Source organism: Neoarius graeffei, chromosome 22 (assembly GCF_027579695.1).
Source record: "Neoarius graeffei isolate fNeoGra1 chromosome 22, fNeoGra1.pri, whole genome shotgun sequence".
NCBI classification, from domain to species: Eukaryota; Metazoa; Chordata; class Actinopteri; order Siluriformes; family Ariidae; genus Neoarius; species Neoarius graeffei.
The window spans coordinates 51139357-51153351 of NC_083590.1; the positions used below are offsets into that span (position 1 = coordinate 51139357).

Below are 13995 nucleotides of genomic sequence, written 5' to 3' on the forward strand. Positions count from 1 at the left end.
GTTTGCCTTGGGAGACCCTGCCTTGACAACACAGCCCCCAGGATCACAGAGACACACAAACTCCTCCACCATGTTAAGGTGGCGATTCTTTGGAGAGGTTAATTGAATGTATTCAAAGATTTTAAGTGTTAAATTAATTGTAGATTTAATGTGTACCTCTCCCTCTCTCTTTCACAGACTCTGCTGCCTTCTCAGTACTGGTATTACATGATCGAGCTGGGTTTTTACATTTCACTCCTCTTCAGTGTGGCCTCTGATGTGAAGCGGAAAGTAAGTATCCAGATGTGTGCATCTGCCACAGAAAATCATTTTCAGAAGTGCTTACTGTTACTTGTGTAAAACATGAGCAGGGATGATGCAGTATGATGATATACTGCATCAATAATATACCATATGATAAGTGAGATACTGAATCCATTATGGTTTTCAGTACATCATATCTGCTTTTCATTTTAGAAATGGCATTAAATTTAAAAAATGTTGTGGTTACTCTTCAGCAGGCTTGTTGAGAGTTTAACTTTGTAACCTGTAAGAGGTAATCTAGCCTGTTTTAAAAATGTACAGTACTGGTACACCCCTACTCATTCAGAAGTTTTTCTGTATTTTGACTATTTTCTATATTGTAGAACAATCCTGAAGACATCAAAACTATGAAATAACATATATCGAACATGCACTGAATTAAGTGGTAAACAAGTGTTAAACAGAATGTTTGTTTCATATTTTAGATTCTTCAAAGTAGCCACCGCTTACCTTGATGTTTTGCACACCATTTGCATTATCTTAACCAGCTTCATGAGGTAGTCACCTGGAATGCTTTGCAATTAACAGTTGTGCCTCATCAAAAATTAATTCATGGACTAGTTTCTTACCTTCTTAATGTGTTTGAGATCAAATAGTAAATAATAAAAATATCATGAATAGCCCTATTCCACAACTGTATTAATCCATATTATGTCAATAACCGCTCAACTAAGTAAAGAGAAACGATGTCCATTACTTTAAGACAGTGGTTCTCAAACTGGGGGGGGGCACTCGGCGAGTGGGGCGTGTGGTCACAGACCGCTCGGTGGCAAATGCAAGGGGCTGGTTTACAGTTGCACCAACAAATAACGAATATCTTCGTCTTCAGTCCAGCCAATGAAGAGTGTTATTATTTGAAATCTCAGCAAGGAACTTTTATAGACACCCCTCAAGTACATAAGAGCTCACAGACATCGGAAACACACCACTGTGTAATCGAGTTGAGCTTGTACCATTGCAGCTTTCATATCCATCGCGAGGCACTTGCAGCTAAAAAAAAAAAAAAATGCTGACGCTCTTCCAGTCTGTACTTCAACAGGTAGTTCAGATCAGTGTTGTTTTTGGCAGCCATTTTTTATTTAGTTTTAGTCTTAGTCTTTTGGACGAAATGCTTATTAGTTTTAGTCACATTTTAGTCAATTCTATCCTTGATAGTTTTGGTCTAGTTTTAGTCGACGAAAAGTAAAAGGGTTTTAGTCCAGTTTTAGTCATTCATTTTAGTCAAAAAAATAATTACTTTAAAACATTAAATTAGGCCAATACAGAGAGAGGAAATTGTACTCGAGGTTGACAGGTTGTGCATAACATGCTCTCTACATAAACGCTGTCTAGTGCAGACATCCCAAGTCTCCCGGAAGTTCCGGGAGTCTCCCGCATATTGATAGTGGCTCCCTGATGCCCGCAAATTGGATAATAGCTCCCGGAATCTAGATCAAGCGAGCAAGAGCATGCACACGAAACATTAATGTCTGCATCACGCATATGACTGAGTGCGCGAGAGAGACTGCGTGTGTGCCTGTTCATGTAGTGCATGCTAGACAAAGAGCATCCTGATTGGTTTACAGACATCCAAACTCATTTCAGGGAGGTGTCGTGACACCCCCAGATGATGGGGGAAAAAAGTCATGCGTCACGACACCTCCCTGAAATGAGTTTCTGCAGGTTGGGATGTCTGCTAGTGTGTATACTCCATTGTTCGCAGACTCATGTTTCTGCCTCCGTTTAACATGTCGCAATGTGCTGATAGAGCACAAACATGTCATGATGAACACGCAACTAGAAGATGACCACGCTGTCCGTTAATGTAAATATGCTGGCTAAACATGCTGCTAACATTAGAGTAGCCAGGTGTGCTGCTGCTCATTTAGACATATTAAGGCACAGCAACAGGTGTGAAAAGCTACATTTCCCCCTGTATGTTTCACAGTAACTCAAATATGGGTCAATATATGACAAAGCATTCAGTTGCTGTCCCACCAATAATCCCTGCAGGACAAGTTTTTACTCATGTTAATTGAATTTAAGTTAGCTTCGCCAAGCCACCTTTAGCATGAAGCTAGCGGTCCCATTCATTTTCGCCTTCAAAACTTCATAGGAAATTCATCACAGCCCGATTGTTGAGTGACATTAACCAAAGCTAGCAAATGTATGCATGATCTGTTAACAGGACTTCTTGTAATGTTAACTTACCGTTGCAGAAATAGCAGACCTTTAGATGCCTCTTGAGTTGGTCGTATTCTTGCCACGTAGTTTATAGCCACAGCGTGTACCTCTGTCTCCCACTACAAGGCATTCCGTTTTATTTTCTGCTGGATTATGTGTAAAGTATGTCCATAAATCACCACGTCTTTTCCACCCATCAAGCCCTTGTGCTGGCGTTGCCGCCGGCATGGTCCATGAACAGTGTGCGACTGTGCCTGGTGGGCGTGACCAAACAAGGACAGGATGCAGGTGCGTTGCTGATATTTTCAGCATTTGGCAGACAGATTGCACACACCGTTGGGGGAAACGGCATGCATTTTGATAGTCCTATAGCCAACCCACTAACATTTTCGTCCCGTCGACGAAAACAACAGATGCGTCTCGTCATATTTTCGTGATCAAAGAGTTATGTTTAGCTTGTCACTGTCTTGTTTTAGTCATAAAAAAAGGTGTATTAACGAAATCATTTCGTCATCGTTAACGAAAACAACACTGGTTCAGATGATAAATTGCATTAAGTTGCGTCCATTGAACTCTCGGTTATTCGGGGTCCTCTGTCAGGAAATAGATTCTGGGCATGAACAGCTGCTATTGCACACAGAGGTTCGCTGGCTTTCCAGAGGGGAGAGTATTACAGCACTTGTATGAGCTGCGAGAAGAGGTGAAGTTGTTTTTGACCGAAAGCAATTCGGAACTGGCCAAGCACCTCCATGATTCCCTGTGGCTAGCTTCCTTGTCATATTTGGTCAACATATTTGACAGACTGAATAGTTTGAATCTGTCTGTGCAAGGCTGAGATTCCAATGTGTTGGTCCTTGCTGACAGAGTGGATGCTTTCATCCAAAAACTTGTCCTCTGGCATGACCGCATAATTGTTGGAAATTGTGACATGTTCCCCAGCCTCACAGACTTCTTCACTGAGGCACGCGGCAGTGATTTCTCCTCTATTTTTCTATCAGCTGCAGATGACCTGTCTGGGCTTAAGCAGCAGTTAGTTTCTTATTTCAAGGAAGACTACTGGCCATTTTCATGGGTTTGGGACCCATTTGTTTGCACTGCAAACGATTTGTCACTGCAAATGCAAGAGCAGCTTATTGAGCCGAAGAGTGACGGCAGGCTGAAGCACCATTTTTGCACCTTGTAAAATCAGACCGGGTGGGCGGAGCACAGAAGCATGGCAGGCCAGAACTGAGTTCTCAAAAACCTCTTTTATTCTTTGCTTTACAGTGTTATACATTTATTCTCCCAGGCACGCACGTGCGCGCGCGCACACAAGTGTTCTGGTTGGGGTAGAGCTCCCTTCCTCTGCTCTCCCTCTCCTCTTATAGGGCGTGGTCACTGGGGAAGACACACAAACACAGGTTAATTCCCATCAGGTGCAGTGATTCTACCACTTGCCTTCCCTGACTCTGCCCTCCATTCACAGACCGACGCTTGACCACGCCCCCGCTGCCACACACCTGTTCTCTTGCATCCTTCTGGGTAACACTGATGCAGGAGTACCCCCAGCTCTGTGACGTTGCCTTAAAAATTCTCCTACCTTTCACGTCAACATACTTGTGTGAGGCAGGCTTTTCAAAACTGACCGTGCTCAAAACTAAGTACTGCAGTCGTGCACAGATTGCGGATGACTTGAAGCTGTGTTTAACTAAAATTGAGCTGAGAATTCGAGAACTCTGCCAAACAAAGCAGGCTTATGTGTCACACTGAGACCTTCGTTAACACTACCCCCGGTACTCTGGTAGTGTGTTTGCTTTAGCAACTTTGCAGAAAAAAATTTACAGATTTTCATGAAAATTTTACTAGATACGTGTCTTGGCCCAATGAAGAACTTTAAATTTTGGAGGTGATCCGGAACTGCGTCTGGATCCAGAAATTTTTAAAAGGATTGAACATTTTCAGTCTTGGACTGTGTTGTCTAATTGTAATAATATACACAACAAAAAAAAAACCCAGCCTAATAATAAGTAATATCTGCTTTTTTTTTTTTTTTTTTCCGGGGAGGGGCTCAAAGTATACTTGCTACAGTTAGGAGGGCCCAGATCGCAAATGTTTGAGAACCCCTGCTTTAAGACGTGAAATGTCCTCCTTTTTTAATTGATAAAAATAAAGAAAACAAATGTGTCCAAATTTTTGACTGGAACTGTATATACTTTATGCTATACCAGTACAGAATACAAAAAAACTTGATATACAAATTTTTCATCATGGTATCAAGTCAGAGTATTTTTGGGAAAAGACGGACTGTTAGAGGTATAGATGAATGGTACAAAGCTCAGTTGTGTGTTTAGATACAAGCATTTAACATGGCATCTTTAAAGTGACCCAAATGGATGCCTTTTTCACAGAATAGTACCCTGTGGAGCTAGAATAACCCCTCGGTACTTGAATCACATGCTGTATTGCCTGCTGCCTCATGTCTGTGAAGGAGAATGAGCTGGAAAAACAGTGCGCTAATGTTTACACTTGGGTATAGACATCGTCGAAGTTTATCCTCATTGGCTGCCGAGCGGTTTGTAAACAGGCTAACACGTGGTTAGGACGCCTCGCATTAGGAAATTAAAATGTATTGAAACAAGATGAAGCATACCAACTATGGGGGTGGGTATCAGCTCAAACAATTCAGAAAGGGGTGGATTAAATGATTCCTGAACCAGCACATCGACAGTCACTTTTTATTATAATAATAATAAAAATACTTTACACAGAAGGTATAGTGTAAACATCAGTCTTGAACGCTTAACTAATAACTCCAGTTGGCCAAGAAATTGTAGTTCTAAATGTGATTTCAACCCCATTTATGGCATTTGGCAGGTGCCTTTATCCAGAGCAACTTACAGAAGTGAAAGGACATTTTTATTTCATTTCGACAACTTGGCAGTTGAGGGTTAAAGGCCTTGCTCAAGGTCCTAGCAGTGGCAGCTTCGCAGTGCTGGGATTTGAACCCGCAGCTGTTTAAACCAGTGAGTTATCAATGCCCCATACATCAAAAGTCCTTTATTCAAATATGCTTTATTATTTTTAAAGATATAAAAAGCTTGAAAGTAAATATGATTTTGGGGGGGAGGGATAAAATTGCCTGGAAATTATGTGCAGGATGAGTGGTACAGCCAAACATTGGGGGGGGGAGTATTTGGTTGTTAAATTAGATGCACACCTTTTTACCTGTTGAACAGTTGCAGTTTAGCAGAACAGTTTTCTACAAGAGGCTAGAAATTCACCTTGACAAATGGCTACCTACAAAAATTTTAAATTACACAAGCTTCTGTTTCATTTTCCTTACTGATATCAGTAGAAGGTTGCAAAATATGTAAATTGTTATTGGTGTGTCTAGTCTATATGATAATCAGGCAGAACATCTAACATTCACAATAGCTCAAGCAGGCAATGCAGTATTAAAGCTATTTGTCCATTCTGTTCTTGCTCAGAGCTGTAATTGGTTTATGTGATGTATTGTTTAATAAATATTTTATTGATGGACATTTTTTTGTTGAGCAGAAAAACTGAATGTTCTGTTAATGAAATAAACTCCAAGTACATCATCAATTGGGAAGCCATCTGCTAATATCTGGAATCCCTGCAATCCTGCTCAATACAAAACTCCCCCCCCCCCCCCCCCCCCCCCATTATCTCTCCTACAAATTCTTTTGACAAAGACTTGTTACTGTTTAACTCTGCAGCTCCACTGTGCAGTTTGTCTGAACTTTGGAACTTTCTGATTTGCCACTAATGCCAAACTGCAAAGTAACTTCATTTTAAATACATATTAAATCATGCAGCTGAAACAGGAAAGCCTTTACAAGAATGATGGTTGCATTTGAAAATGCAATACAAGCAGTGCAGTGCACTCCCGTGGCTCAGAAATGTAGGGGGCGTGATGCTTATATTTTGGCTAAGTTACTAACACATTTCTGATGATGGGGCAGCAAGCCATATTTGAATATAATGTAATAAATTGTGGTAAGAAAACAAATGCAAATGATTAGCTTGAGTAAGGTTCACTGCTCATACCCATGTCACAGGATGTCTGACATGCACCAATTGTCTACTTATTAACTTCAGTTCCTACCTTGGCTGAGGTTTGATTTCAAGTGGAAAATGTCAATTTATAATTTTTTGCTTTGATTTTAATTACTATAATAAAATGGCACCACTACTATATAATAATGTATGTGTACTATACATATATACTGTGTGTGTGTGTATATGTATATATATATATATATATATATATATATATATATATATATATATATATATATATATATATAAAGATTCTTTGTAAATGTGGGACCAGATCTGGCAGAAAAGATTCAGGATACAGATACACCTGGAGGGGCGGAGGCTGCTCGATGGGAGAGAAATCCTAAATCTATATTCATTGGTGCAATTGGCATAAAAAAGGTCATAGACAGTGTAAGGAGAAGTGAAAGTAAAACCTCCACTGACTGGAATGATATTGATATGAGTTTAATAAAAAAAAGTTATTGAAGAAATTGCAGAACCATTTACTCACATATGTAATATGTCTTTTCAATCTGGTAAATTTCCAAACAACATGAAAATAGCTAAAGTTATACCTTTTATATAAATGTGGGGATAGACACCATTACACAAATTACAGGCCAGTTTCTTTACTCTCTCAGTTCTCCAAGATCCTCGAAAAACTGTTCACAGCAAAACTAGACAACTTCATTGAAAAATACAAACTTTTAGCTGACAGTCAATACGGATTCCGGAAAGATAGATTAACAACCCTGGCATTAATGGAACTTATTGAGAAAATCACAAATGGTATAGACAATAAAAAACATGTTATGGGGATTTTCATAGATCTAAAGAAAGCATTTGACACAATAAATCATGACGTTCTATTCAACAAATTAGAGAGGTATGGTATCAGAGGGGTTGGTTTGGACTGGGTGAGGAGCTACTTAAGCAACAGGCAGCAATTTGTAAAAATTGGAGATTACACATCTGATTATTTTGCCCATAACGTGGAGTACCGCAAGGGTCTGTCTGAGGTCCTAAACTGTTTATATTGTACATTAATGACTTATGTAATGCATCATGTATAATGAAATGCATTTTATTTGCTGAGGACACAAACATCTTTTGCGCCGGGGACAATGCACAGCAGCTTATGGAGACGATCACAACCGAAATGAATAAATTAAAAAGGTGGTTTAATGTAAACAAATTGTCATTGAATTTGAGTAAAACAAAGATTATTTGGAAAATATAAGTCGAACCCTCAAGTTGAATTGAAAATTAACAACCATAGAGTTTATGAAGGGGCGGCACGGTGGTGTAGTGGTTAGCGCTGTCGCCTCACAGCAAGAAGGTCCTGGGTTCGAGCCCCAGGGCCGGCGAGGGCCTTTCTGTGTGGAGTTTGCATGTTCTCCCCGTGTCCGCGTGGGTTTCCTCCGGGTGCTCCGGTTTCCCCCACAGTCCAAAGACATGCAGGTTAGGTTAACTGGTGACTCTAAATTGACCGTAGGTGTGAATGTGAGTGTGAATGGTTGTCTGTGTCTATGTGTCAGCCCTGTGATGACCTGGCGACTTGTCCAGGGTGTACCCCGCCTTTCGCCCGTAGTCAGCTGGGATAGGCTCCAGCTTGCCTGCGACCCTGTAGAAGGATAAAGCGGCAAGAGATAATGAGATGAGAGTTTATGAAATAAAATTTCTGGGTGTGATCGTTGATCATAAAATCTGCTGGAAACCACATATTAATCATGTTAAAGCAAAAATAGCAAAGATTACTGCAATTTTGGGGAAATCAACACACATTCTGGACTATAAATCACTACATACTCTGTATAATGCACTCGTACTTCCATATCTGAGCTACTGTGTGGAGATATGGGGTAATACCTACAAATCTAACCTGCAGTTGTTATGCACATTACAAAAAAGAGCAATAAGAATAGTCAATAATACGGGATATCTTGAGCATACAAACGCATTATTGGTAAAATCACACACTCTGAGATTCACTGATCTGGTTACACACAAGACTGCACAAATTATGTATAAAGCAAGACATAACCTTCTTCCGGGTGAGGTACAAAATATGTTTATGGAAAGTCAGGGTGGGTATAACCTGAGAGGGTAAATGAATTTTAAGAGAGTAAATGTTAGAACAACTCTGAAAAGTATGTGCATAACAGTCTGTGGGGTGCAATTGTGGAATGGTCTGGATAATGAACTCAAAAATAGCACCAACATAAAACTGTTTAAAAAAATTATATAAAAACATGTTGCTAAAAATATGAGAATGAGGACAGGCAGACTAAATAGGTGATGATGAAATTGAGAGCAAGTCTGTGACTGGTCTTCTTGTATTTTGTGTATAGTTATAGGTATGTGTATATGTATGTACGGTATAGATGTATTGTATGTGTGTCTATATGCATAACATAAGTATCTGTATATATGATTTGATTTGGTCGATATTATACCATGTTGCTATGTCTTGGTATGTTGGTATATTTTCTTTTTGTTTGTTGCTTTTGTTTTCTTTTGTACATGTAGTTTATCATGGCAGAAAGTGACGTTTGATTAGCGGTGGTATAGAGGGTTAGGATTGGATAAGTTATTTACTTCTTCCTAATCCTTTCTGAACATTATTATGTTACTGCCTTGTGGCTACGCTATTCTGTTTGTTTATGACGATGTTTTGATTATTGCATTTTTTTTTTTTATTTAAAATTTTTTTGTTTTGTCTTTATTGTTCGGAATAAAGTAATCAATCAAAAAAAAAATATATATATATATATACACACACACACACACACACACACACACACAGTGGTGCTTGAAAGTTTGTGAACCCTTTAGAATTTTCTATATTTCTGCATAAATATGACCTAAAACATCATCAGATTTTCACACAAGTCCTAAAAGTAGATAAAGAGAACCCAGTTAAACAATTGAGACAAAAATATTATACTTGGTCATTTATTTATTGAGGAAAATGATCCAATATTACATATCTGTGAGTGGCAAAAGTATGTGAACCTCAAGGATTAGCAGTTGATTTGAAGGTGAAATTAGAGTCAGGTGTTTTCAGTCAATGGGATGACAATCAGGTGTGAGTGGGCACCCTGTTTTATTTCAAGAACAGGGATCTATCAAAGTCTGATCTTCACAACACGTTTGTGGAAATGTATCATGGCACGAACAATGGAGATTTCTGAGGACCTCAGAAAAAGCGTTGTTGATGCTCATCAGGCTGGAAAAGGTTACAAAACCATCTCTAAAGAGTTTGGACTCCACCAGTCCACAGTCAGACAGACTGTGTACAAATGGAGGAAATTCAAGACCATTGTTACCCTCCCCAGGAGTGGTCGACCAACAAAGATCACTCCAAGAGCAAGGCGTGTAATAGTCGGCGAGGTCACAAAGGACCCCAGGGTAACTTCTAAGCAACTGAAGGCTTCTCTCACATTGGCTAATGTTAATGTTCATGAGTCCACCATCAGGAGAACACTGAACAACAATGGTGTGCATGGCAGGGTTGCAAGGAGAAAGCCACTGCTCTCCAAAAAGAACATTGCTGCTCATCTGCAGTTTGCTAAAGATCACATGGACAAGCCAGAAGGCTATTGGAAAAAATTTTTGGATGGATGAGACCAAAATAGAATTTTTTGGTTTCAATGAGAAGCATTATGTTTGGAGAAAGGAAAACAATGCATTTCAGCATAAGAACCTTATCCCATCTGTGAAACATGGTGGTGGTAGTATCATGGTTTGGGCCTGTTTTGCTGCATCTGGGCCAGGACGGCTTGCCATCATTGATGGAACAATGAATTCTGAATTATACCAGCGAATTCTAAAGGAAAATGTCAGGACATCTGTCCATGAACTGAATCTCAAGAGAAGGTGGGTCATGCAGCAAGACAATGACCCTAAGTACACAAGTCGTTCTACCAAAAACGGTTAAAGAAGAATAAAGTTAATGTTTTGGAATGGCCAAGTCAAAGTCCTGACCTTAATCCAATTGAAATGTTGTGGAAGGAACTGAAGCGAGCAGTTCATGTGAGGAAACCCACCAACATCCCAGAGTTGAAGCTGTTCTGTACAGAGGAACGGGCTAAAATTCCTCCAAGCCGGTGTGCAGGACTGATCAACAGTTACCGCAAACGTTTAGTTGCAGTTATTGCTGCACAAGGGGGTCACACCATATACTGAAAGCAAAGGTTCACATACTTTTGCCACTCACAGATATGTAATATTGGATCATTTTCCTCAATAAATAAATGACCAAGTATAATATTTTTGTCTCATTTGTTTAACTGGGTTCTCTTTATCTACTTTTAGGACTTGTGTGAAAATCTGATGATGTTTTAGGTCATATTTATGCAGAAATATAGAAAATTCCAAAGGGTTCACAAACTTTCAAGCACCACTGTATGTGTTATTTATATATATATATATATATATATATATATATATATATATAAATAAAATCACACGTGTGTGTGTGTGTGATTCCACGCTTATGGGTACTGAAATGGGGACATGAACTTATTTTTAAAAATTCACCTAAAACCATTTGTTTTTTATGATGAATGATATGTTAAAAGAGAACTTTAATTTTCTGAGATGTAATAAAAACATATTTATATGCCAAAGTCAAGCCTATGAGTTCCAAAATGATGTCTGTTACATTACTTCTGTTACGATTGTCCATCTCGCGTCTGTTACAAATTAATTACAATCTAGCTATATACCATGTTAATCTTATTGAAAGAATGTGTATGTTTATTCTACTACACATGTTTATTAATTATATTTGCTAAAACATCACCTTCCTATGTTTCAAAAAGTAATTCTACATTGTTAAAATTGAGAATATATACGTCCACAACACTTCTGTTACGTTCTGACTTTGGCATATAAATGTTTTTATTACATCTCAGAAAATTAAAGTTATCTTTTAACATATCATTCATCATAAAGAAATGGTTCATGTCCCCATTTCAGTACCCATAAGCGTGGAATCACTCACACGCGCGCATATATATATATGTGTGTGTGTGTGTGTATATATATATATATATATATATATATATATATATGTGCATCTCAAAAAATTAGAATATTGTGAAAAAGTTCAATATTTTCCATCAGTTATTTAAGAAAGTGAAAATGTTATATATTATAGACTCATTACGCATAAACTAAAATGTTTCAAGCATTTTTCTATTTTAATTTTAATCAGTATGGTATACAGTACAAAAACATAAAAAAAACCCATCCTAAAAATATTAGAATATTTCATTTCGAGTTTGAGTAAAACAGTATGAGCACAGTGTATCTCTCGGTCTAGTTCAGTACACACAACCACAATCATGGGGAAGACTGCTGACTTGACTGTTGTCCAGAAGATAATCACTGATGCCCTCCACAAGGAGGGTAAGCCACAAAAAGTCATTGCTGAAAAGGGTGGCTGGAAAAGGTGCACAAGCAACAGGGATGGCCGTAGTCTTGAGAGGATTGTCAAGAAAAGTTGATTCAAGAACTTGGGAGAGCTTCACAAGGATTGGACTGAGGCTGGTGTCAGTGTATCAAGACCCATCATGAACAGACATCTTCAAGAAAGGGGATACAACTTTCGCATTCCTAATGTCAAGCTACTCCTGAGCCAGAGACAATGTCAGAAGTGTCTTATCTGGGTTAAGGAGAGAAAGAAATGGACTGTTGCTCAGTGGTCCAAAGTCCTCTTTTCAGATGAAAGTACATTTTGCATTTAATTTGGAAATCATGGTTCTAGAGTCTGGAGGAAGAATGGAGAGGCACAGAATCCAAGGCGTTTGAAGCCCAGTGTGAAGTTTCCACAGTCTGTGATGATTTGGGGTGCCATGTCATCTGCTGGTGTTGGTCCACTGTATTTTATCAAGTCCAAAGTCAACACAGCCATCTACCAGGAGATTTTAGAGCACTTCATGCTTCCATCTGCTGATGAGCTTTTTGGAGATGCTGATTTCCTTTTCCAGCAGGACTTAGCACCTACCCACAGTGCCAAAACTACTACCAAATGGTTTGCTGACCATGATATTACGGTGTTTGATTGGCCAGCCAACTTGCCTGACCTGAACCCCATAGAGAATCTGTGGGGTATTGTCAAGAGGAAGATGAGAAACAGCCGACCCAAAAATACAGATACGCTGAAGGCCACTATCAAAGCAACCTGGGCTTCAATAACACCTCAGCAGTGCCACGGACTGATCACCTCCATGCCACACCGCATTGATACAGTAATTCATGGTAAAGGAGCCCCAACCAAGTATTGAGTGTATAAATGAATATACTTTTCAGAAGTTGGACATTTCTGTATTGTAAATCCTTTTTTTGATTGATCTTAGGGAATATTCTAATAATTTGATACACTGGATTTCTGATTTTCATGAGCTATAAGCCATAATCATCAACATTAAAACAAAAAAGGCTTTAAATATTTCACTTTACATGTAATGAATATAGAATATATGAAAGTTTACCTTTTTGAGTTAAATTATGAAAAAAGGAACTTTTTCATGGTATTCTAATTTTTTGAGATGCGTGTGTGTGTGATTATACACAAGGTCAAGTCAAAAAGTTTTAAGACAGAGGTTATAATTTCAAAAGAATTCAAAAAGAAGGAATTCTCCGATGGAAACCTCGCTTGCAGAAGTGTTTAGACTTAAATGGAAGATATGCAGAGAGAGCTTTATTTTCGTCAAGATTTTTTCAATTTGTCTTAGGACTTTTTGACTTGCCCTATACACACACATTACACAGTAGCCATATTGTTATACACTCCCATGGAGATTTAAAACACCTGGTCACTACTCACCCACAAGAGTGGATCATTTGCTTCTGATGATGCATTCATTTTCATTTTCTCTTTCTCTCTCTGTGTAGGACTTTAAGGAACAGATAGTTCATCATGTAGCCACCATTCTTTTGATCAGTTTCTCCTGGTGTGTGAACTACATTCGAGCAGGAACTCTAATCATGCTTGTGCACGATGCTGCAGATTATCTGCTTGAGGTATGACTCTCGTGGTCTTTTTTTTTTTTTTTTTCAATCCTCAGCAATTGTTTTATCATGGTACGCTGTTCACAAGGCAGGAATACAGCCTGGATGGGACACAGGGATGTTGCAGGTCAACACTTGGTGCTCAGTTTAGCAGAGTCAATCCAACTACCAGGTGGGAGGAAGTTGGAGAATATGGCAGAAACACACACATGAGGGAGAACATGCAAAACTCCACACAGACAGTAACATGAGCTCACAAGCTGTGAGGCTACAACACAGCCTGCTGCACCACTGGAATGAATCTGGAGTTTTCTCTCTTTGTATTCTGTAGCGCATCTGAGCATTGTGGCAGTATTCGCCATTTTGTTGTGATCATGTCCGTCCAAGGTCTGGTTATTACAGTATACATTACATAAATGTCTTACAATTGCCACAAACAGCTCATCGTTAGACTTGTGGCACTTA

The 13995-nt window shown here is 38.9% G+C and overlaps 1 protein-coding gene across 6 annotated transcripts in view; it reads left to right on the plus strand.

Moving 5' to 3' along the window:
- The window catches only part of cers2a (ceramide synthase 2a), a 111179-nt gene that overhangs the window by 70790 nt on the left and 26394 nt on the right, over positions 1 to 13995 (plus strand). For 5 of the 6 annotated variants that reach the window (XM_060904940.1, XM_060904941.1, XM_060904935.1 and 2 more), the window contains exons 7-8: positions 178 to 270; positions 13414 to 13542. In XM_060904940.1, the coding sequence (XP_060760923.1) occupies positions 178 to 270; positions 13414 to 13542 (222 nt within the window). The remainder of the gene's footprint in view (positions 1 to 177; positions 271 to 13413; positions 13543 to 13995) is intronic. The other variant, XM_060904942.1, reaches the window with a different exon arrangement.